A 21772-nucleotide genomic window follows, 5' to 3' on the forward strand; every position below is an offset into this window, starting at 1 on the left:
TATCGTATCGTACAGTATCATACAGGACAGTATGATATAGTACGGTATGATATAGTGCGGTATGATATAGTACAGTATGATATAGTACAGTATGATATAGTACAGTATGATATAGTGCAGTATGATATAGTGCAGTATGATATAGTACGGTATGATATAGTACGGTATGATATAGTACGGTATGATATAGTGCGGTATGATATAGTACGGTATGATATAGTACGGTATGATATAGTGCAGTATGATATAGTGCAGCATGATATAGTACAGTATGATATAGTGCAGTATGATATAGTACAGTATGATATAGTACGGTATGATATAGTACGGTATGATATAGTACGGTATGATATAGTACGGTATGATATAGTACGGTATGATATAGTGCAGCATGATATAGTACGGTATGATATAGTACGATATAGTGCAGTATGATATAGTGCAGTATGATATAGTGCAGTATGATATAGTACGGTATGATATAGTACGGTATGATATAGTGCAGTATGATATAGTGCAGCATGATATAGTACAGTATGATATAGTGCAGCATGATATAGTACGGTATGATATAGTACGGTATGATATAGTACAGTATGATATAGTACAGTATGATATAGTGCAGTATGATATAGTACGGTATGATATAGTACGGTATGATATAGTACGGTATGATATAGTGCAGCATGATATAGTACGGTATGATATAGTACGATATAGTGCAGTATGATATAGTGCAGTATGATATAGTGCAGTATGATATAGTACGGTATGATATAGTACGGTATGATATAGTACGGTATGATATAGTACAGTATGATATAGTACGGTATGATATAGTACGGTATGATATAGTACAGTATGATATAGTGCAGTATGATATAGTACGGTATGATATAGTACGGTATGATATAGTGCAGCATGATATAGTGCAGTATGATATAGTACAGTATGATATAGTACGGTATGATATAGTACGGTATGATATAGTACAGTATGATATAGTGCAGTATGATATAGTGCAGTATGATATAGTACGGTATGATATAGTACGGTATGATATAGTGCAGTATGATATAGTACGGTATGATATAGTACGGTATGATATAGTACGGTATGATATGTGTTTCTGTGTGTGTTTGCACGTATACATGCATGAAGGTCAGCATTAAAGGACAACAAAGCAAAAGTGTGCATGTGTGTTTTATGAGAGCAGAGTGAAGCAGGGTGGTCCTTGACTGCATGAGGGCTCAACACAGCTCACAGCCCCATGCAGCACCCAGCCAACCCTCTGCACCATGCCTCTCCAGCCCCATCCAGACCCCCATCAAGAGCTGGCAAAAGGGTCAGAGTGGGTGGAGAGGTGGTTCACGTTTGGCTGCAAGGCTCTGCTTTTCGCTTCTTAAATAACCGAGTTGCTAACACTGCTCTTTGCCTCCTCTTTTTCAAAAAAGTTAAATTGGCTCATGCATACTGGCCATGTTTGGCACTAGTAGCTGGAGTATCCACAGTACATTAACAAACAGAACAGAGAGACATCAATGCATGACTTTCAACCAGTACTGTGTTTTCAAAGCGCTTTCCTTGCACTTTTCCCAGGGATTTCCTTTGAGAAACAAAGCCAGTCCCAACCAGTTTCTGCTGAGTCAACACTTCTGACATCCATTAAACGGCCGTAAAAAACTGAGCATGATGCCAGATATATCAAATACTTAATCTTGTTCTCTCTGCCTTAGCTTTCTTCTCTTCTCTATACATTGTAAATAAAAAAGAAAGGAACATATAAAATCTGTACATCACAGACTTAATCTCTCTCACTTCCCCCCTCTTCCTCATCCTTATCTTTGTCCCGGGATCTGTCCCGGGATCTGTCCTGGGGTCTATCCTGGGGTCTGTCTTGGTTCTGTAGCACCTGTCAGACAAGCTCTTTATTGGCTCTAGTGGGGGCCACAGAGTGGAGCTGGTGTGTTGGATGGCAGAGCGTGGGGGGATGAGTAGAGGAAAGAGAACTAACCCTGATATTTATGAGCCACTGCATATGAAGTAACTCAGCGTTACACTCGATTATGCTTCAATACTCTGCTGAAGTACATAAATGCCATAATGTTAGTTATTTTTTATGGTAAAAAGGGAGTGAGCGTGTAAGTGGAAAGCATTCAAACCAGTGCCACCAAAACATAAAGGTTTAGAGAAACAATGTTTCTAAAGCCAAGGACCCCACCCCCTCCACTCTTAATAAACACACACACACACACACACACATTAAACATGAGTTTCGGTGTAGGCCAAGTATGCTATTCATTAATAAAACAATAATACGATTTGTATTATTATTATTATAAATATATATTCCTAATGCTGTTGTCATTATTATTATGAACATTGTAGAAAACAAAGACTTATAAAGTTGAATGGCGTATTTGCTAGTATTTGTATTCATATCTAAATATAATGTTATACAGTGCAGCACCAAGTATTAGGGCTTAAGAAACAGCAATACTTTCCCCTCAATGCGACACTTCCACCACTCCAACTGGACCACTGAATGGCTCTTAACACTGCTAAGTCTCACAGACAGTATGCAAGAAAGCATTCCTTGTGTGTGTGTGTGTGTGTGTGTGTGTGTGTGTGTGTGTGTGTGTGTGTGTGTGTGTGTGTGTGTGTGTGTGTGTGTGTGTGTGTGTGTGTGTGTGTGTGTGTGTGTGTGTGTGTGTGTGTGTGTGTTTCTAGCAATATGTTTTAAACTGTATTTATGCCACTATGCCGCAGTATTATATTTTTTATTTCACATCAGCCTCATCCTGCTACAGTTGCACTTTTGGAATCGTACCTAAAACCTGCACTTCTGGGGACCTTCCACTAAAGTCTCTTGCCATTTTAGACTCTTGCCGATGTAGGGACGAGCCATGAACGAATTAATGATGTATGTACTATTACTTATGTCTGTATTTTTGTGCCTTTAGCTCTTTGGCTTCCTAGTTTTTGTGTGGTGGTTGTCTTGTCTTTTGTATTGTAGAGCACACTGCAGCAAATTCCTAACAACTTACCTTGTATAGCAATTAAAGTATTGAATCTTGAATCTTTCCAGAATGTGTGCTTTCAGAAGAACTAAAAATCGGCCACATAAGCTTTTTCAGAACATTGAAATGATACCAAATGCTGCACTTTACGACTGAGGTGATAAACGAAAGACAATTACATCATATGTTTGCAATGTATTTGTCATTAATCAATACGCCTAATTGTATTAACAAGCTCTGAACCTCTTATTTTTTAGTTGCAAAATAAATGGTTTTTTTTATTTATGTTAGAATATCTGCAACATTTTTGTAAACCTGTGAGGTCTACATTACGACCGATAAAGATTTAACGGTAGGATTTTACCGTTTTGTTTTGCGTTGTGTGTTCCCAAGTTCCGATTATGTTACGTATAGGCATACGGTGTTTGAGGTTACTGCGACAAAAAATACCATATGTTTCTAATTGAAATGCATGAGTGACTTGGAAATAGAACTGGCTTTGTTGCAAGACCATTAACACAACGATACCAATTAGTTGTGAGTAAAATGTTTGAGGTAAGTTGGCCCTCAACGTACATTTTTTACAGTGATGACAGAAAATGGTCCGTTAAACAAGACTTAATAACCAAAAACTGCGTGTGGTCGTTTATAGGCCTTTATATAGGCATAAATAGAAAAAATAAATAACAGATGCATTGCCCCATATGAACAATTTAAGTTATTGAATATGGTTTCTTCAATAAATGCTTTGGATGACAAATTTATGTGTGTGTGTGTGTGTGTGTGTGTGTGTGTGTGTGTGTGTGTGTGTGTGTGTGTGTGTGTGTGTGTGTTTCCTGATTAATGTCCAGGTGTCATGTCTTGGATAGGTCTTCACTGCAGCTCTGCAAGAAAAGTTTGTGGGATGAAGTTGTACAGGAAAGGGAAAATAATAAAAAAAATAAATAGAACCAAATGCTGGTGCCACTTCAAAGAATCTCTCTAAGTCTGGGTATACTGTAGCCGACAAAATCCAGTTGTCCTTCGTCCAGATCTGCTTCTATTTACTCCTCAAGGTTTCATTTCATAGCGCCTTGCCTTGCTCAACGTGTTTCGGATGTACAGCACGTGGACCGACAAACTGGGCTTTTTGACGGATGTACTGGACTAAAAAAAGTACACACTACGAATCGTACAAACTTTTACAAATGCTCTAAACATATATATGCTGATCAAAATGCACAAAATATGATCTTGGCTTTTTTAATGCTTTAAAAAGTCTGCTGACCAGTGAGTCTTTCAAATAAATATTTCAAACCCCTCTCTCTCTCTCTCTCTCTGGATACATGATGTACAGATAGACAAATGATGAGCTAATGCTACATCATGAGTGGTGCTGCTGTTTAATGTAGCTGTCATCCACTTGACATTTACGTGGCGGTCATCAAGTCAAACACAGGGGTTAGAGTGGACCACCACAGGACACCACATGGCTGCTATTTGCAGGCTAAATATTTTTGTCATTCATAATATTGAGATATTGTTTTCCTCTCTTCAGACTATGACTATTAGTTCAAAGTAATGTTTGAGAATAGCTTAGATATCAAAATCATTGTCACTGAACCCAAAAGGTGATAGGCCCAAGAATCAAGGTCATGTAGGTCTATTCATTAGGAAGTTATTTATAAAATTAGGACCAAATGCCAAAAGCTATACGTCATATAGTTAATAGGCCACATGTAGCAACTCAGCTGAGCTCTATAGGTGGAATTTGTTAGTGAAAACATTATCCGAACAAGACAAAAATTAAGCAAGACCATATTGCCATGTGTTATTCCCTTAGTTCTTAGTGCAATGAAGGGCATGAAAACATAGTAGGACTGTTTCGGTTAAAGAACTCCTTGTTGCAAACACATGTTGATGAATTTACAAACACGCGTGCAATGAATGAGTGAATAAAGAGACCACATGGAGTGCAGTTGTGTATCCATGATGTCTCAAACAGCCCATCCATCAAATCACTGACATTTAAAGTGAAAGACAATAAACGTAATAACGTGGGCTGGAATAAAACAATATTCGGACTTTTTATTTTAAACAGGTCTCATGGTTTAAAATGTCGCCGATAAAAGTTTGCAAACTGGTGATTGAAACATGTTTTAAGCATATTTAGAATACCTATTTTTGATTAGTGTGAAGATAGTAGCAGGGTCAGAAATAAATCGATATATTATACATCGATATTATTATCAAGCCTAGATTTGTTTCTGTAAGAAACCGGAAGATTATCTTGCTCAATTTAATGTGAAATTGATCACCTAAATAAACAAATGTTATTTTTAGTACTATATATATATATATATATATATATATATATATATATATATATATATAGATAGAGAGTGAGAAGTTTATGTATGTTAGGCCTATATGCATATGCATTTATGTAATTGGCTAGGCCTATAATAAGGACTGTTATAAAATGTTAAATTAATCAGGGTGTAAATAATAAAAACATGAATAATCCCGGAAAATATTAAAATAAATGATCAATTGTTTTGTGAATGAGACGTTCAATTCGGCCTATACAAATATAGGCCTATTGAAAATTGTCAAGGCTTGAATATACAACTCTACACATGTCAACAGTCTAAAAAAGAAAACGTAGCTTTCTTTAACCACAATGAAGAAGCCTCGCAGTCAGATTAATTCCCAAGGTGTTTCAAGAGTTTATGGGTAAGGCCGAGGCCGGAGAGAGAGCTTAATTTGTGATACTCGGACTGGAGGCCCCCGGGAGGATACGTTTGCAACATCCCGTGCAGCGGGACCGGAGGCACTAGGAAGGAGCTCGGGCCAAACGGAGGAAAACGGGAGACGCGCGCCGGTTCAAAGGGATCAAACGAAGGATGAAACGGCTTTGGGTTGCCCGATGTTCTGGAGAAAAGTGATGAGAGCGCCGGGACAATGGTGCCTACTGGAGGACCACCATTGGGACTTGTGAGGAAACTTGGACGACTTTCGATGGTCATATCCTGGTAGAGTTCTAGTCTGGGCACTTGCAGACAATAGACTCCCCTGCGCGCTCCGTACACGGGGAACCCGGGGCTGCGCTCGTGCGCAGAGCACCCGCTGTCCTTCGGCGCGCCAACGTGGAAGAGTGGCCGCTTGAAACGCTTTCTCCTCCGAAGAAAACTTCCATTTTCAAACATATCGGCCGACATCGGATCCAGCGTCCAATAATTCCCCTTTCCTGGATTCCCGGGCTCCCTGGGCATTTTGACAAAGCAGTCGTTTAGAGACAAGTTGTGACGAATTGAGTTTTGCCACGCAGGGAACTTTTCCCGATAGTATGCAAACCGATTACTTATAAAATCACATATTTCACTCAGGGTAAGCCGTTTTTTGGGGCTTTGAAGAATTGCCATGGTAATAAGAGCAATGTATGAATACGGTGGCTTCAGCGGAGCCGCGGTGCCGCCTGAGCTCGCGTGAGTCTTCTGTGCCAAACTCTGCTCCGCGAGACACTTTGGAGTTAAGGAGGACGCAGCGCTTTGCTCCAAGCCATCCCCGTCTTCCTCCAGCAGTGAATAGTCCTTGTTTTTTTCTTTTCTTGCCTTCGTGTGGTCTACCGCGCCAAAGTCCTTCTCCTCCATGAGTCTGTTGTCCAGGGTCATACTCCCAGGGAACTGGTTGCACCTGCCCCCACAGAGGTGTTCAGAGTCTCTGCGGACCGTGGCGGGTACCCATACCCCTTTCGCTTTTCATTTTAAAAAACAAGGATGGAGTCATCATCTGACTGTGCGTGGCGATGTTTAGCCCAGTCCGCAACATGCATATCTCCGCCTACTCCTCCTACAAACATCCTCAATGAAAGCCATTGGCTTTTGGCCTTGGTGGGATAGCCATATGCCACAACAGCCATGTGCTTTGATTGGATATTTATTCCCTTAACGCTGACAAATATTTTCTGACCAATCAAAAGGGTGTGGTGACAATGTATCCTATGCCTACATTTCATAAAGTCCGTATGAGCAAATTAAATCGGACCCTTTAAAAGCTATGGAGATCGTAATCTTTCATTTTTATTGACATTAATTCAATTACAAAGCCAATAGGAAAATATCCATTAAGTGTGCCCTTATGGAGGCGGCTGGGCTCTGCTCATTGGTCCATTATGGCTCTCGTTTACTGGGTGGTCTGTGACTCTCAAACAAATACAACTGGTAAAAACCTGCCCCACTGTTTAAATAAAGTCCTCCTAAAATACAGCCAACAAAACATTATATCCTCTTATGCCTTACACAGCAAAGGATACTGCCACACATTTTATTTCACGCAATTCTGTTAAAATGCATATTTTTCATTGGAGCTCTGCGTATTATTGTCGGGGAGCACACGGGCTACGGGTGCAGTGTCTCTGGAGAAGGCTTTATTCAAGAGGATAATTCTCCCGTTTACAATAAAGACGTTTACAATGCAACTTTAGGGGGAAACTTTTCATCCGAAGAAGCAGCTCATATCGCTGACAAAACACGATTTTTTTATAATATTCCAAACAATTGAGAAGGTAGAAGCAGCCTTTTTCATCACAGATTTTAATGCACACTTTTGCAGAACTTTTTTAAATAGTTTAGAATTAAGCAAGAAAAGTGCACCTCTTAGCCAAAGAATAATATATAAAAACTTATATAAAAAAACAGAACAACAAATAAATATTATTTCAAAACAGCAACAACAACAACAATGTGTACCATTGAAAGCAATTAGTTTGCACATATAAGACCAATCATGTATTGAAAATACAGTAGACAAGCATGTACATTAAATTGAGGTCTTGTTTTGTAAACAAATGTTCATAAAGGGGTAAACAGTTGTATGAAACTCTTTATACCATGTGCATGAAAAAAAGATGAACTGATCTGAATAGATGCGATACACACATAACCATTCGTACCGGATCGTTGTTATTGTGTGTCTAAAAGGCAAATGGTTACAATTCCCTACAATTAAATCCTTCCCAGTAGTAAGCCTTTAAGTGTGCAGGATGTACCGCTCATCCCATTCTAACTATTTGTAGCCAGGCATTTTAATTGTATATAAACATAGTGTGTGTGAGTGTGAGTGTGTGTGTGTGTGTGTGTGTGTGTGTGTGTGTCACCTGTTTGCCCACTTCCCAGTGTATGCCCTAGCAGGCATGGTGTTTATGCAGAGCTGAGGTTTGCAGTACAGAGTTTCCACACTTGAGGCAGCGTGAGTGGGTGTTGCCCTCTTTTCTAGGAATGTGCCAGCAGTTGACGCATCGCACTCTGTACTTCTTATACCTGTTCAAGGGACAGACAGAGGGAGGATATATGGCAGATGGGAATACCAATGTAATTCAGTGTATTACAGTCATTACAGACAACATTTACTTGCATAATAAAATGCTGGCCTCCTCCAAAAATGCCCAAACAATATGTCACGCATTAGAATTTTTCAGGTAAATAATAGCAGAAATGGACGCGTTTCACTATAAGCCTGGCGTAAACATTACCAGCTCAGAATGGCTCAGGTCAGTGACGCACCCTAAAGTGATCTTGGAGGTTCATCCCACTTTGAAGAGGCGAGCCAAACCAAACCTCAGAGCCAGTGGCAAACCTTGGTTACGCAAAAAATGACTCGTCATTGGTTTAAGTACCGGGTGATGTCACTTTCCCCACAAACTTGTGAAAGTGATCGACTGGCTGGCACCACTGTCAAACCTGTCTATTCTCCACCAGAGGTGGAGTGCCGTCTCTATACTCTGTTTGAGGGCTGCGTCATACCTTATGCCACAGGCGTTGCAGAGCGGAGTCCCGTCCTCCGCGTCCCTCCACATTGGGGTCTTCTTGGTACAGCAGGACGCACACTCCTTGCTCTCTGGCCAGGGGTAAGACAGCTTGTTCAGTTCAGTCCAGACAACTTTATTCTTCCCAAGAAGAGCAATTCATTCGCAGCTTACCCAGTCCAGACACAGAACTTAAATACTCACAGGCAAGGTTGTTACATTTCAGAGGCCACAGATCAACATCCATCAGTCAACACAATGAAACAAGCGGCATTCAATAAAATAAAACATTTTGTTATACTTCATGCAAATAGCAGAGTTTAAAATAATGTAACAGTAATTTAAAATGACTTTGTTGTATGCTTATTTATTCACTTTCAGGGTACATTTATTTATTTATTTAACCTGAAAGTGGAGGGATTGAAGGACTTGACAACAAGCCCTCATTCTTTGTTTACATGCAATAAATCGACCATTACCCAGCCTTGTCAGACCCATGATAGTACAACAAAGTATAAGTGGTGGGCTTCAAAGGACTACCAAGTCAAATTTAAAAACGTCCTTCAGAGGAGATTGGGAGAGCATTTTAAAAGGGATGTGAAACTTTAACTGTGTTGACAAGGCCAAAATAATTCTATGAGTCCTTAGTGCCCACATCCTCTGTTAAAATGATCAAAGGCAACAGTGTTGTTCTACTATTGTCTTTGTCGGCAGACAAAGAAAACAAACCCCTCAATGTGTGCAGTGCCACTCCTTCAACACACATACACACAACCACACAACTCTAGAAAGAACACTGCGGGCACAGTAACTGTGGGTATTGTGACTTGTCAGTTTAAACTGCTTTTATACCCTAGTGGAACTTAGGCAGGGGTTCCCCAAAACCTTCATGCCATGATCCTACTGTGGAGGAGCTTTTGCCCCTTAGCCGACCAAATATTTTTAACCATGTAATAACCATGTCAATAAAGTTAACCAGTTAACATTTCTCTCTATATATTGTTATTTAAAAACAGTATGCATCTCTCCATCACCTATCCCCCATCCCCCCTCCCCCCCCCCCCGCCCTCTCAGTCAAAATACATAACTGATCAAGTTAAACTGACAAGACGGTAAGTATCTTACTGTGGCAATCCCCTGACCCTGACCCACCTGGTTGCCTGCTGTGACCCAATTTTACGTCCTGACCACTGGTCTAAGTCGCCAAAGCAAGGCGTCGATCCACTGATCTCTAGACAGGCAATAGCCGCCATGAAAACTAGAAGGATTTTTCTGTAATTGCAATTGCCTGCTTTATTGGGGATGTCGGCAATCAGCAAAACATAGCATTACAATGGCCTTGATGTTTAAGGGATGGTTTTTGTAGGGCACGACAGAAACCATTGTGCTATTGGACTTCAAGCCCTGCTGCCATGTGGTCTGGGTATAAAGTATTTACTTTAAAGTCTCCTCGTTCATTGCCAAGGGCACATAGCACTACCAGGCTCAACATCTGCATTACATCACAGAGTGAGCTTAGGGTTCTCTGCATCTGCCTAGTACTCCTTTGGATCTGAATATACTGTATGGTTTACACTGAGACATCAAACTAAAGAATGTACCCAACTGTAAAAGAACAGTTATATCGAATATCGACAAATATTTGATTCCATGTTTTTGTTTTAATACTGGTGGCAGCCAACCCAATTTAAAATGCTGTATGGGAAATAATGAAAATGGCAACATAGCCGCTCATTAAAAAAAATTAGGGTTTGTTAATTGGTTGCAGAGCAGAAATGTTTCCTGCTCATTCTCTACCCATCCATTAAACTGGATGAATGAAGGGACTATTTTTAGGCATTAGAGGCTTAGGCTATTTCCACAGCAGTTTCCCTAAATACCCCTTTATTGTTTCTCATTTAAATTCTTCCACCTGTCAAAGCTGTGGCAGGGTTTTAGCGTAGAGTATTTTGCTTTTGAGTGACAATATTAATTGTTAAGGTGCCAACTGGTGGAATGAATATATTTTAGAAGTACCTCAACCCTAGGGTATGTCATTGTCAATTAATTAATTAGTAATTAAACCAAAACGGTTTTTCTATTTATTGCTTTAAAAGTGGTCATATCTCTTATATGATTCTGAACATGGCAATCGATACCATTTTGTCACCAACTAAAATAAGACTGTGTTTGAAAGAAAACAGGTGTGAAATCGAATGTTTTTGCGAGTCTCACCAAAACACTTTGTGAACGTTCCACTCAGAATGAAACGTAGGTAGTTTTAAGTTATAACAGTCTTTTTGTCAATCGAGGTGTCCTATACTCATCTACGTCACATCGAGGGGACACCAGCGTGTGTGGATGTGTGGAGCTCTGCCTGGGCAGTGGATGACTGTGCTGTCCGAGACAGGGTTAAGCTTCTCGTACAATTATAACATAGCGCCACAGTGTGTCTAGATATGCGGATGTGCAGCCCATCTGGACAGCCGTTGTATTGATGATCCCGCCAGAGTCAGGGTGAGGCTTCCCGGACATCTGTAGAATAACGCTACGGTGTGTGTGGATGTGTGGGGCTCCGCCTGAGCGACGATATATTTTGATGTCTGCTTGACGGTTTAGCTTCTCAGTTTAACTCCATGTGGCACATTTCAACGTCGCTCATTATAACTCACTCATTGTAATAAGCATCCTAAAGTTGCCGTGGGTCGTAACATGCCCCTCCTTCCTAGAACTGTCAGTCCAAAACACCTTTTTTTTTTTTTACCTCATTAGGGACCTATTTTAACGGTCTGAAACGCGAGTGAGAAGCGCCAAGCGCAAGTGGATTTGTGGGCGGTTCTATGGCGGTGTTGCTATTTTACCGGCGCATAAATGACTCTTGCGCACGGCGCAAATCTAAAAAGGGTTGGTCTGAAGTAGCCTAATTACCCGTAGGTGTGGTTTGGGCGTAACTTGCAATAAACTAATGAGAGTGCCATCTCCCATCCCCTTTAAGAGCTATGAGCGCATTTGAATCTGACGAGTTTATATTTTGACAGCGCGCTTGCAGTCTCCGATGAGACAGATGCATGACCACATGAATTTCAAACTTCAAATGGCTCAGTTTATGGCCAAATATTATTGCCTAATTCGCACATGGAATAGCGTTTTCTTCCACAACTTCAGTAACACTGAGTCCTCAAATAAATTTCGACAAAGAAAACTTAACACACACATGATATGCGGTAACTGCATGCGGTTCTATTTAATGATATACGCAATACATTAACAAACAACGTTTCTTACAAGTATTGTATGCATTATCGTTATCGACTTGTGTTAGTAATATGCATGTGTCCCCCGTTAATATAGATTGCCATGGACTGCATTATGCGTTACGTGTTTAGTTTGCGTGTGTTTAAACAGATGGACGCACACGCGCACCCGCTTTCATTAACTCTTTTACACATACACACACGCACGCCTGCATTCATTCATTCTTTTTAACACTCACTCGCAGTAAAAAAAAGTTTTCTCTCACGATCAAATACTCATCAATCCTAAAAGTTATGGGCTTATACACGATGTCTGTGTCAAGAAAATATGTATTTGCTGTACGGTGTTTACAGATGCATTGAATTAAAAGTACAAGTTATTACCGCTGTATCAGCTGTTCTTTCCCAAATAATTTAGCAAGAATGTGTGGCTAGGTAGATGAGAGAAGCAAAGTATGCGCGAGGTGCACAAGCAACATTATGCATGCGCCCTTAAAATAGCATCTGAACAACGCGCCACTGACTTTAAACCAGGTATTTCCTGGTTTGTGGCACAATTTCTAAAACTGCAAAATAGCACCAGGGCAGGTTTGCGCCAGAACACGCCTCCTCCTTTTGCCGAACTGCCCCTTGGGGCGCAAGCTCATTCCTTAATTTACAGGCGTGTGGCGGTGGAGGGAAAAGAACACTGCGCCAGTTGCAAACTAGCAACAACACATGCGTCAGTGTAGAAAGTCAATTGTGCCGGATGCAAGATAGGGCCCATAGTGTTCAAATTCCAACAGAAACAGTAGGTTCACTTGTTCTTTAACATTAAATATAATGGGGTAATCAACCATTTAAAAAAAAAAAAGTAGATTACTATTTCCCCATGAGCTATATATGTCAAGCCTGTATTCAGAAGACTAACTTGGAAATTGGAGCTCATCTATCAAGGCAGAGTAGTTTTACTCATCTGAGGCAGATGGGGAGAGAAGGGAGAAAGGGAACCTACTGGAACTGCTGGTTGACAGGTCCAGGTCCTCCTCTGAGCTGCTGGTCCGGAGGGAGCTCAGGGACGGCCGAGTCCGCCGCCTTGGTTTTCTTCTGTGTGATGAGGAAATCCTGTTTCAAGTAGGAATCAATTACATATTCCGGCTGCACCACACAATTAATGTGTATTGGTAGCATACCTCGAGTGATCACAATACTGTAGCATGGAGAGTAGGAGGCAAAACCAAATCTTACCACTATAATAGCAGGCCTGTCGCACCAGTTACTCAAGTTACTCAAGTGCGCATGTGCCAAGCGCGACCACGCACACACCGAAATACACACACACACACACACACACACACACACACACACACACACACACACACACACACACACACACACACACACACACACACACACACACACACACACACACACACACACACACACACACACACACACACACACACGTAAGACGTTTAACGGCTCCGCCATCAGCACACGCGCAGGTAAGAACATACACGCAAGCACACACATGCGCACAAATATACACGGAAACGCACACACATGTGCACACACTAAACAGACACACACAAGCACTCGCACACACCGCACGTCAACACAACACCCCTGTGGACTGTTTTAGTCGTTTTATTTTTCTTATGTTTTGTGTGTAGGCTATGCTATGTGTGACTGTAGGCTACGGCTGCCTGTCTTGGCCAGGACACTGGAAGAGATGTTTAATCTCAATGATGATTATTATTTTCAACTACCCAATAGTAGTTGCCTTGCATTTTAAAATGTCAATGCACTTATCAGCCCTGAATAACAGTAAAAACTATTTAATAATTTATTTGCATGCATAGTATGCTACACTTTCCATTGAACAATTACCCCTGTTAATTACAACTAGAGGTTGAGTGCACGCAATGCCTGCGTGAAAACTCTAGTCTAAGTAAAAAGAGAACAATACTATACTTTCATATAAGGACAAATGAAATAGAAATGCAACAGCAACAAATAGACTAAATAAAAAATGGCAGAAAGGAGTATACACATACATACTAGTAGTGTGAGTTCCGTAAACCTTTTGAAACAGTTTACGAATTCATAATATTCAGTTGCAGAAAAAGTACAACCTGATGTGTTTTATTTTCTGGACTGAAGAACATGTTCACCTGTACTTGGAGAAGACCAGTAGTCGACACTGCCCCCTACTGTGGTCGAGCTCGCCCTGCATGCGGAACATCACACCCTGGAAGTCGGGGTCTGTGGCGTCGGCGCTCCGGTTGGGGTGGGGCTGTTTCCTGCGTGTATTAGCCCTGCATACGGACGCCATGCTGGTACACTTTTGGGAGCCTGCAGGGGTACGGAAGTCCTCCGCTGGCATACCCAGGATATAGGAAAGGATTATCAACACCTTAGATGATTCATCATTTTTAAACATCAAAGCTGCCTATGAAATCATAATCCAAAATGTAAGGATTAAATGTTTTGGAATAATTAGTAATGATTGATTTAATGTATAGTATCTGATGAATGATGAATCTAAAAAATAAATGACATGATGAATGAAGGATAATATTATCATGGAGAAAGTGCTATATTACAATAACCAAAGGAGAAGATTGTATTTTCAGCCAGTCACCCACTACCTGCTTTAGATGAAGTTATACATTGTTGAGGGTCTGTAGATTCAGAGTCTCTCGTCCAGGTAAAATACGACTGCTGGGTAATCGAGGGCTGCTTTGCATTTTGATCCAGATGGTATTTTATACATTCTGTCACCGGGGTTTTGCCGATTGTTTGGCTTTTGTTCTGGGACAGTTCTTCATTTCTTAAAACGGCCCATACAGGGGGTTTGGGCATCGAAGTGCATGTGCCGGCATTATCCAGAGGGTCAAAGGTTAAAAGAAGGTTGGACTTGACGTCGAGGGCTACAGTGGTGTCAGTGGTCAATAGATCCACTGCATTGAAATATTTGTGTCCTAAACAAACCACCTTGTCTGATTCATAGGCTGGCTGTTCGGCCATATATCCGCAAGCATCATCAGTTGTTAGCGAGAGATGCGTTTGTGGCCAAGCCTCAGAGGTCCCGCTTCGGGGACCCAACTCAGCAGACCTCTCCTCGGACCCTGACATATCCCCTTCTGACCCTGTGGCGACACTCAACTTGACCTCCATTGAAGCTTTGTGGGCAGGCTGGGGATGCAAGCTATTGTTTTCATCCACAGGAAGCGGCCTGCCGTCATAGGGCTGAGTTTCAGTGAGGATGCTCGTGTTTGCGTTTGCCGTACACTGCTGCAGTGGACATTTATTGAGGCTCTCGCTGGAACTTTCACCCAGGTCACAGTCCATAGGGGGGGTGTCACAAGAGCTCTCGCCTCCTCTGCTGGTGAAAAACAGAAGGTCCTCATGTTGAACATCAGCACGAGAGGAACATTCCAGAATCCCCTGCCCTCGCAACGATTCGTCAGACTCCGAGGGAGATGGGTAAGCTATGGAATTCGAATAAGTGGAAGAGAAAGAGGTCGAAGTGCAGTCTGATTCTCCTTGCCCTCTGTGGTGTAGAAGCTTCTCACACTGCAGATTGATCAGGCTCATCACCTCCCAGGGGTTGCTGCCCTGCAGGTCGGGCCCAATGTGAGTTGTAATCATATACATGCCACTGTTCTCTTCCCCATCATAGGAAAACGTTTGGGCCCAGCTGTGTTGAGGATATGCGTCCAAACAATTATTGGAAGGGTGAGCATCCTTTCGGTCGCTGGTAACCGGGCCAAAGGTTGAGCCACCTAGATTTCTGTGGCTTGGGGCAGCGAGTTTGGAGGCCTCTTGAAGGAATTGAAGGATTATGGGTTGGGTGGCTGATTGGTCCTCAGGATCCGTTGTGTCATTAGTCTTGTTATTGTTTTGGGTAGACACAGACTGTAGATCTACCGTTGTGCTCATGTTCGTCTTGTGTCCAAGTAGGTAAAGGAGAGAATTTTTCACAAACAAATACATGATTATGTATCATATCATATGACACATTCCCCTTTTAATTAATCCACTATAATGTTAAAGTCAGCCAACCTAACCCTAACCAAACGACTGTTTCCAACAAAAAAAATTAAACAACGATCTAAGCTCTAACAAACATGCAGGACAAATTTAAATGAAACCGTTAGCTGAAAGAAATGTAGCCGATTTGAATCGCGTATATTATATTACACTGCTAACCTGCTCGATTGTATGCTACCATTTCGTTATTTGAATTCCAAACCTTTCGATACAAATTAACTAAGCATTTGAAATAACCTGCAATTAGAAATGTCGATTTGGCTCACCGCTTTAACTCTATAAGTAACTCTTGTAAGGCGTTTCAACTCCAATTGAAGTCACCTATTGAGGGGGCTACTTTCTTGTTTTCACCCTAATGGAGCTCTGTACATGTAGGCTTTCCTTTGTATAATCCTTAGTTATTTCAAATAATTCTGGGTTTCGCGGTACAGAACTCTTAGTTCTCGAGAGGAACGCAGGCCAGCCCATTATGGATGCGCGTGTAAGGTGACAATACTTTGATGGTAACGACTTGCTGATATTTGGTTACATTTCGCCCAAAATTCCAAACATTCACTGTATTCCGACTTAAATATGGTGTGCAAATTGGATGTGATGATGTGCGCGTCGATCACTTACTTTTGATCCCCAGATCGTTCGATCACCTTTGATGAACAACTGAGCCTGCACATTTTAGGTAAAGATGACTACGCGATCAAAACACTATCGATCAAGGTATAAAGTCAATTTTGTAAAATTGTAATGCATTGAAAAACTTACCCTAGATCCCAATATCTGATTATCAATTGTTTGGATTACAAGTAGGCCTAAATTGAGTTATGCTAGATTACTAATTTGAAAATAGCGACAACTGCCATTTCTCTTTGGGCGTTTGGGACTATAGGTCACACAGGTGCTATTCGTTTACTTTAATTGCGTCCGCGGCTGACGAATAAATGAGTGGTTAATAGAGCAGCTCTGGTTCCCCAAGGTAAGGGCATAACGGCGCTACGTCTCTGCACATCTCACACAAACGTCTGAAGTTGCACAATCATTTGGCACAATTAATTCAGTCCTCTGTTGGTTGCCTCGTCTTCAGACCAATTTCTCGAAATGTTCTTTATTTTATTGCACGCATGTATCCAGTGGGTGAAGTACATCAACACGTTAAAACAATACAATTGCATGTGAGTATATTCAACGAGTTGTTTCGGGACATTTTTCTAACAGGCCCCTAAACTCAAATGCCGACTGAATCCACTGCTGAACCATCCGCGTGTCGGACTTCTTCATAAATTGAGGTAACTGTTTGGGCATTTGCCAGTGGATTTAGAAGAAAAGCAATTCGACAGTAACAGGGTTTTTAACGATACAAGTAGGACATGCTCTCTGATGAAAACAAACGAATAGAAAATATATGTAATTAGAAAAATGATCCAGTGAAACAAGCACGTGTTGAGACAAATCAAGATCAAGAAAATACATATTTCTTTCAGGCGAATTTAGAAGGAAATCAAGCATAAAATAAATGCCTTATACCATTTTCGGTTTTACTAATGTTTTTGAATCCTTCTGCACATTGAAACGGATATACGTGTCAATTGAGTCTGGTGGCCCAAGAGCTGGAATTATAAAGTTAAGATGCTTCAAGAAATGGATGCCAACCATAGGTGCCTCTAGTCACTTAACTACAGAAATGGGTGTTTCTTTATCAAACAGTATTGTCTTTGACAATGTACCATGAAATATTCTAAGTACGCCTACATATAAGAGTTACTTAATACTAGTGGGTGGGTAATGTCATGTCAACAATAAAAAGCAATCACTTAATCAGAGTCACTTAAAATGATTTGAAACCAAGAGGTGGCTTATCACCAAAGATATATCTTTTATAATTATTTGTAGGTTTTTATCTAATGGAAATCTGTCTCTTTGTACTCCCTGTTTGAGTATGTTGCAAGGTAGGACTACATAAGTTAAGTCAAATTTATATTAAGTCACTTCATACAAAAATATTGTTAGTGATTCATATGCACATGACAAGTGACATAAAACAGCATAAATTATGAAAGAAAACATGGTATTGATAGTTGTGCGTACTTGACGTTTAGAAGTTGTAACATGGAATGTGACATTCAATCTCATAAATGTTTTTTGGCCAAAACCTGACTTGGCTGGCTCTTTGGCAAAAACAAACAGCTTTGAACAAAGATCATTTTGTGAGATTGGATGATGGAAGTTGACCTCAATTCCTCTGCGTGAGAATTCTTTCAACTAGAAAAAAACGATAGCAGCTTAGCAGAGCGTTTAGCATGGCTGCTATCCCTCAAGCTAACAGTGGATATCAGCCAATTTAAGTAGAAACCACATGGCCTTCTGGGCAGTGTTTACATTTTACTCCTTAGATTGTGGCCCTTCAGAGACGTCATTTCCTTGGGCGTAAACTGGGACCAGGGGCACGGGTACACCAGCCCAACCGTCTCGTCTAACTTAAGTTCCCATCGCTGAAGCCAACTCCGACCAGACGGGGGCTTCTCCTCAGTGGGGCTTGGGAACGTGGCCGTCCACATAGAAGTTCCTGGTGACCTTGGGCAGGGTCAGCTCGATGCCTTCCATCTCCAGAGTCAGAATGATCTGGCATCCCAGTCGGGAATTCTCCTGAAGCAAGGGAGCCATGTCCAGCATGTCGTCTTCTCTAAAAGGAGCACAGGGGTCATATCTTGTTAGTTTACCATAACGGTGGTAAACTAGACCATCTGTCATTTTCAATACGACATTGGAAAGTAGTTAAAAAAAACTGGTTTAGTCCCCAGCGATCCATCATGGCATCAGAATTCGGTGTTCATACAGAGGAACATACTGGATTGGGGAAAAGTCATCTCAATTGCAAGAGATGCAATGCAACCCATGGCTACATTGAGACCCATTAAAGCAGATTCACCTTTCTTCAGGCTCTGGTAGCTTGTCTAAGTGATCACTGCTCACATATACATGGCACGTCGAGCAGGCTAGAGAGGCCTCACACGCTCCTGTTGGATGAGGGGAGAGTTCATTACACGTGTTGAGTAAATACTGTTCACATATATTTTCTTTTTTTAAGTGGAAGCTATAGTAAAGACAGTGCCTCTTACCTTCAAGTTCAATTCCATGCCTATGAGCCAGGTACATCGCGTTATCTCCCACTTTGGCCCGGACTGGGATCCTCTTCCCGGAGCGATCTACGTACACCACGTTCACCCTGAGCAGTGAAACCAATCACTATCTATTATCCCGGTTTTGCATTCTCTCAATGAGACATGCTACAAGTTGACCTTGTTGCATGCTTTCACCTTTGATCGATACTGTAAAGTGAAGTTAATGATCTTACATTTAATATTAGGATGATATCCAACTAAGCTACTACAGTAGCTCTACACAAAACAGTATATGACACTATTGAATTCAAAATCTAAGTCAGTTCAATACAGAGCTGATAGTATAGAAGCTTCCATAGCCGTGGTTGTCAGAAATCACAGTAGGCTAATGTCTATTAACACATTACTTACACATCTTTTGGGTCCTCTGCGTTGGAGTTCCCCACGTCGTTGTGACAAACACCTTTGAGAGGAATCAACGAGATAAGTGTTTTTGTTTGATAGATGACAAGCTGATGGTTTTAGTACGTTGTAAAAGGTTACTTGCGAGGAATTTGGATGATGACTACGCAACCGTTAACAAGTGCTCATGAGGTTCATCGATTGACATGGATATGTGTGTTTGTATATCGAGCTGTACATGCTGATTTAGTTCTAATCAAGGCTTATAACGACGGACTCAATCACACAATCACCATGACTCGACACATTGACTGCCAGCAATGGAAAAGGGGATGGACACTCACTTACAAAACCCTACTTCATACGCCACTAAAGTATTGCAACTCACCCATCGTAGTCTGCAACTGGCGATTTAGTGTCTGTAGACCACCTGGGAACCCTTGCTTCGAAAGAAGGGCAAAACCATCCACACAGCTATTTAATCTATAAAAAGGAGATGCACTACACTGTCTTATTACTCTAGAAAGTCTGAATGTCAGCCCCATGCTCGACCGAACAGCAGTGGACGCCGCCATTCTCCTGTTTTGATCACATGGATTGACTCGGCCAATAGTAAAGGGGCATATGTTGACAACGTCTTTCACTGCTGTACCCTTCTTCGACACCAGGGGGTGCCCCAAACAAGTTCATGCAACACAAATTAAATTACCAATATCCAATTTCGACCTTACCTGCATTTTTTCTGAGTGGCTGGTAAGAGCTTCACCTTCACTAGAAACGCCATGTAGTGCACCACAAAAGGGGAATTAACTAACATTATTTTTGATTTTAAACCTGATGGGAGGCGAAGATAACTTATCTGATGTTGGCTGGAAGTCAGACAACACAATGATTGTGACTGGGATCAGCTCTGCGTGAAAAGCGGTGTTATGTTATGTCTGGAGCCTGTTCAAATTCTACTGTTACCCTACCCTGGCTGCCAGAGAGAGATACAGAGAGAGATTTGCCAGTTTCACATCAGAGTTTAAGACCTACCAGATACAGCATTTTTTTTCACATGTGATTTATAAGCTTCAGTGACTGTAAAAAAAAAAAAAAACGAAAACTAGGGAGATAACACACGGACGCACGCACGCACGCGTGCAGACACAAACACACACACACCATCTCTCCTTTTAGTATCCTGCAAAAAAATTGGAATGCTAACGTTTTTAAATTGTTGTATGGGCATGTATAGCAATCCCCATTTGGCCATGTAGAACCCCAACTCTTTAGATGGCCATAAATGGCTGCAAGTCTCCCTCGGCGGTCCTTTGATTGGATGATGTGTGGCAAGATCTAACATTCTGCTGTGTAAATTATCACACTCTGTATACACTGCAGTCCCGTAATGAGCCACACATGTAGGCACTTGCATTGAACCACATGATGGGACACACACTGAAACACTGAAACACACACACCCATACAGGCATCGTGGGATAGCTTACCTGTGTGTCAGTAAAGTCTTGCAAGAATCTGTGTGTGTGTGTGTGTGTGTGTGTGTGTGTGTGTGTGTGTGAGCGTAAGAGAGTCTGGGGGGGTTGAAGGTCTTTCTTTGCTTGACGTTTAACGGTGATTCAACCCCTAGCTGTTTCTCCAAGCTCTACCTCTTTTGGTCGGTGTAACTATCTCATGCAAGGGGCCTTTTAACATTTACATAGATCTATTTGTATAGGTGTTAGGATGTTACCAATTTCTCTTCCAAGTTATATTTTATACCAATTTATTATTTTTTTTTCACAGACTGCAAGAAAAATGCCACAATATATCCTTTGTAGTCGTATGCTTCAGATCAGATCTTGACATGTCTTAAAAAATAAAATACAACAATGTGATGGTGCAATTGTAAAAGCCATCGCTAAACCATGAAGATAAATTGGTTTCAGACACAATCAAGGACATGTTTTTGAGACTGATTGAGACAAAGGTCCTGGAGACATGTATGAACACACTGCGTTCACTCATCTTTGTTGACACTCATACTGGGAGTTAAAATGTAATGCATTATGTTTCCTTTGCAAACTGGTATCTGTGCACGTTATCAATGTTTGCATCATGTGTATCTTGTGTTCGCGTGGTAATGTGTGTTTATGTTTGTTTTTGTGTGCGTGTGCTGTGGCAACCCGCTCCTCGAATGAGCCA

General features: G+C 41.2%; 3 protein-coding genes across 4 annotated transcripts; all 3 read right to left on the minus strand.

Annotated features, from left to right (window-relative positions):
* Positions 1-5398: 5398 nt before the first annotated feature.
* Positions 5399-6883, minus strand: LOC132453920 (forkhead box protein D2-like). Its single transcript, XM_060047006.1, has one exon. The coding sequence runs from the start codon at positions 6671-6673 to the stop codon at positions 5705-5707; it is 969 nt and encodes a 322-aa protein (XP_059902989.1). The 5' UTR covers positions 6674-6883; the 3' UTR covers positions 5399-5704.
* A 152-nt stretch (positions 6884-7035) lies between these two features.
* Positions 7036-17055, minus strand: zglp1 (zinc finger GATA like protein 1). 2 transcript variants are annotated; one of them, XM_060047005.1, is made up of 7 exons: positions 16833-17055; positions 16692-16736; positions 14669-15975; positions 14192-14396; positions 13033-13124; positions 8804-8897; positions 7036-8320 (listed from the first exon to the last, which is right to left on the minus strand). In XM_060047005.1, the coding sequence occupies exons 3-7, from the start codon at positions 15960-15962 to the stop codon at positions 8185-8187; spliced, it is 1821 nt and encodes a 606-aa protein (XP_059902988.1). In that variant the 5' UTR covers positions 15963-15975; positions 16692-16736; positions 16833-17055; the 3' UTR covers positions 7036-8184. The 2 variants fall into 2 exon arrangements, with proteins under 2 accessions (XP_059902988.1, XP_059902987.1); XM_060047004.1 differs by having other exon boundaries at positions 13033-13142.
* Positions 17056-17132: 77 nt separating this feature from the next.
* fdx2 (ferredoxin 2) lies at positions 17133-20191 on the minus strand. Its single transcript, XM_060047008.1, has 5 exons — positions 19977-20191; positions 19598-19649; positions 19184-19290; positions 18994-19081; positions 17133-18747 (listed from the first exon to the last, which is right to left on the minus strand). The coding sequence occupies exons 1-5, from the start codon at positions 20161-20163 to the stop codon at positions 18591-18593; spliced, it is 591 nt and encodes a 196-aa protein (XP_059902991.1). The 5' UTR covers positions 20164-20191; the 3' UTR covers positions 17133-18590.
* Between the last annotated feature and the right edge of the window lie 1581 nt (positions 20192-21772).

The sequence above is a fragment of the Gadus macrocephalus genome, chromosome 3 (genome assembly GCF_031168955.1).
Source record: "Gadus macrocephalus chromosome 3, ASM3116895v1".
In the NCBI taxonomy this organism is placed as follows: Eukaryota; Metazoa; Chordata; class Actinopteri; order Gadiformes; family Gadidae; genus Gadus; species Gadus macrocephalus.

Coding starts and splice junctions, on each gene's coding strand:
- zglp1 (XM_060047004.1), bottom strand. CDS start 15,962: ATGAGCACAACGGTAGATCTACAGTCTGTGTCTACCCAAAACAATAAC. Junction 8,898..13,032: donor CCTGTCAACCAGCAGTTCCA/GTAGGTTCCCTT, acceptor ACCCCTGGCCAG/AGAGCAAGGAGTGTGCGTCC. Junction 8,321..8,803: donor TGCAACGCCTGTGGCATAAG/GTATGACGCAGC, acceptor TCCCTTGAACAG/GTATAAGAAGTACAGAGTGC.
- fdx2 (XM_060047008.1), bottom strand. CDS start 20,163: ATGGCGGCGTCCACTGCTGTTCGGTCGAGCATGGGGCTGACATTCAGA. Junction 19,291..19,597: donor GCAGAGGACCCAAAAGATGT/GTAAGTAATGTG, acceptor TTCACTGCTCAG/GGTGAACGTGGTGTACGTAG. Junction 19,082..19,183: donor GCATGGAATTGAACTTGAAG/GTAAGAGGCACT, acceptor CTCATCCAACAG/GAGCGTGTGAGGCCTCTCTA.
- LOC132453920 (XM_060047006.1), bottom strand. CDS start 6,673: ATGACCCTGGACAACAGACTCATGGAGGAGAAGGACTTTGGCGCGGTA.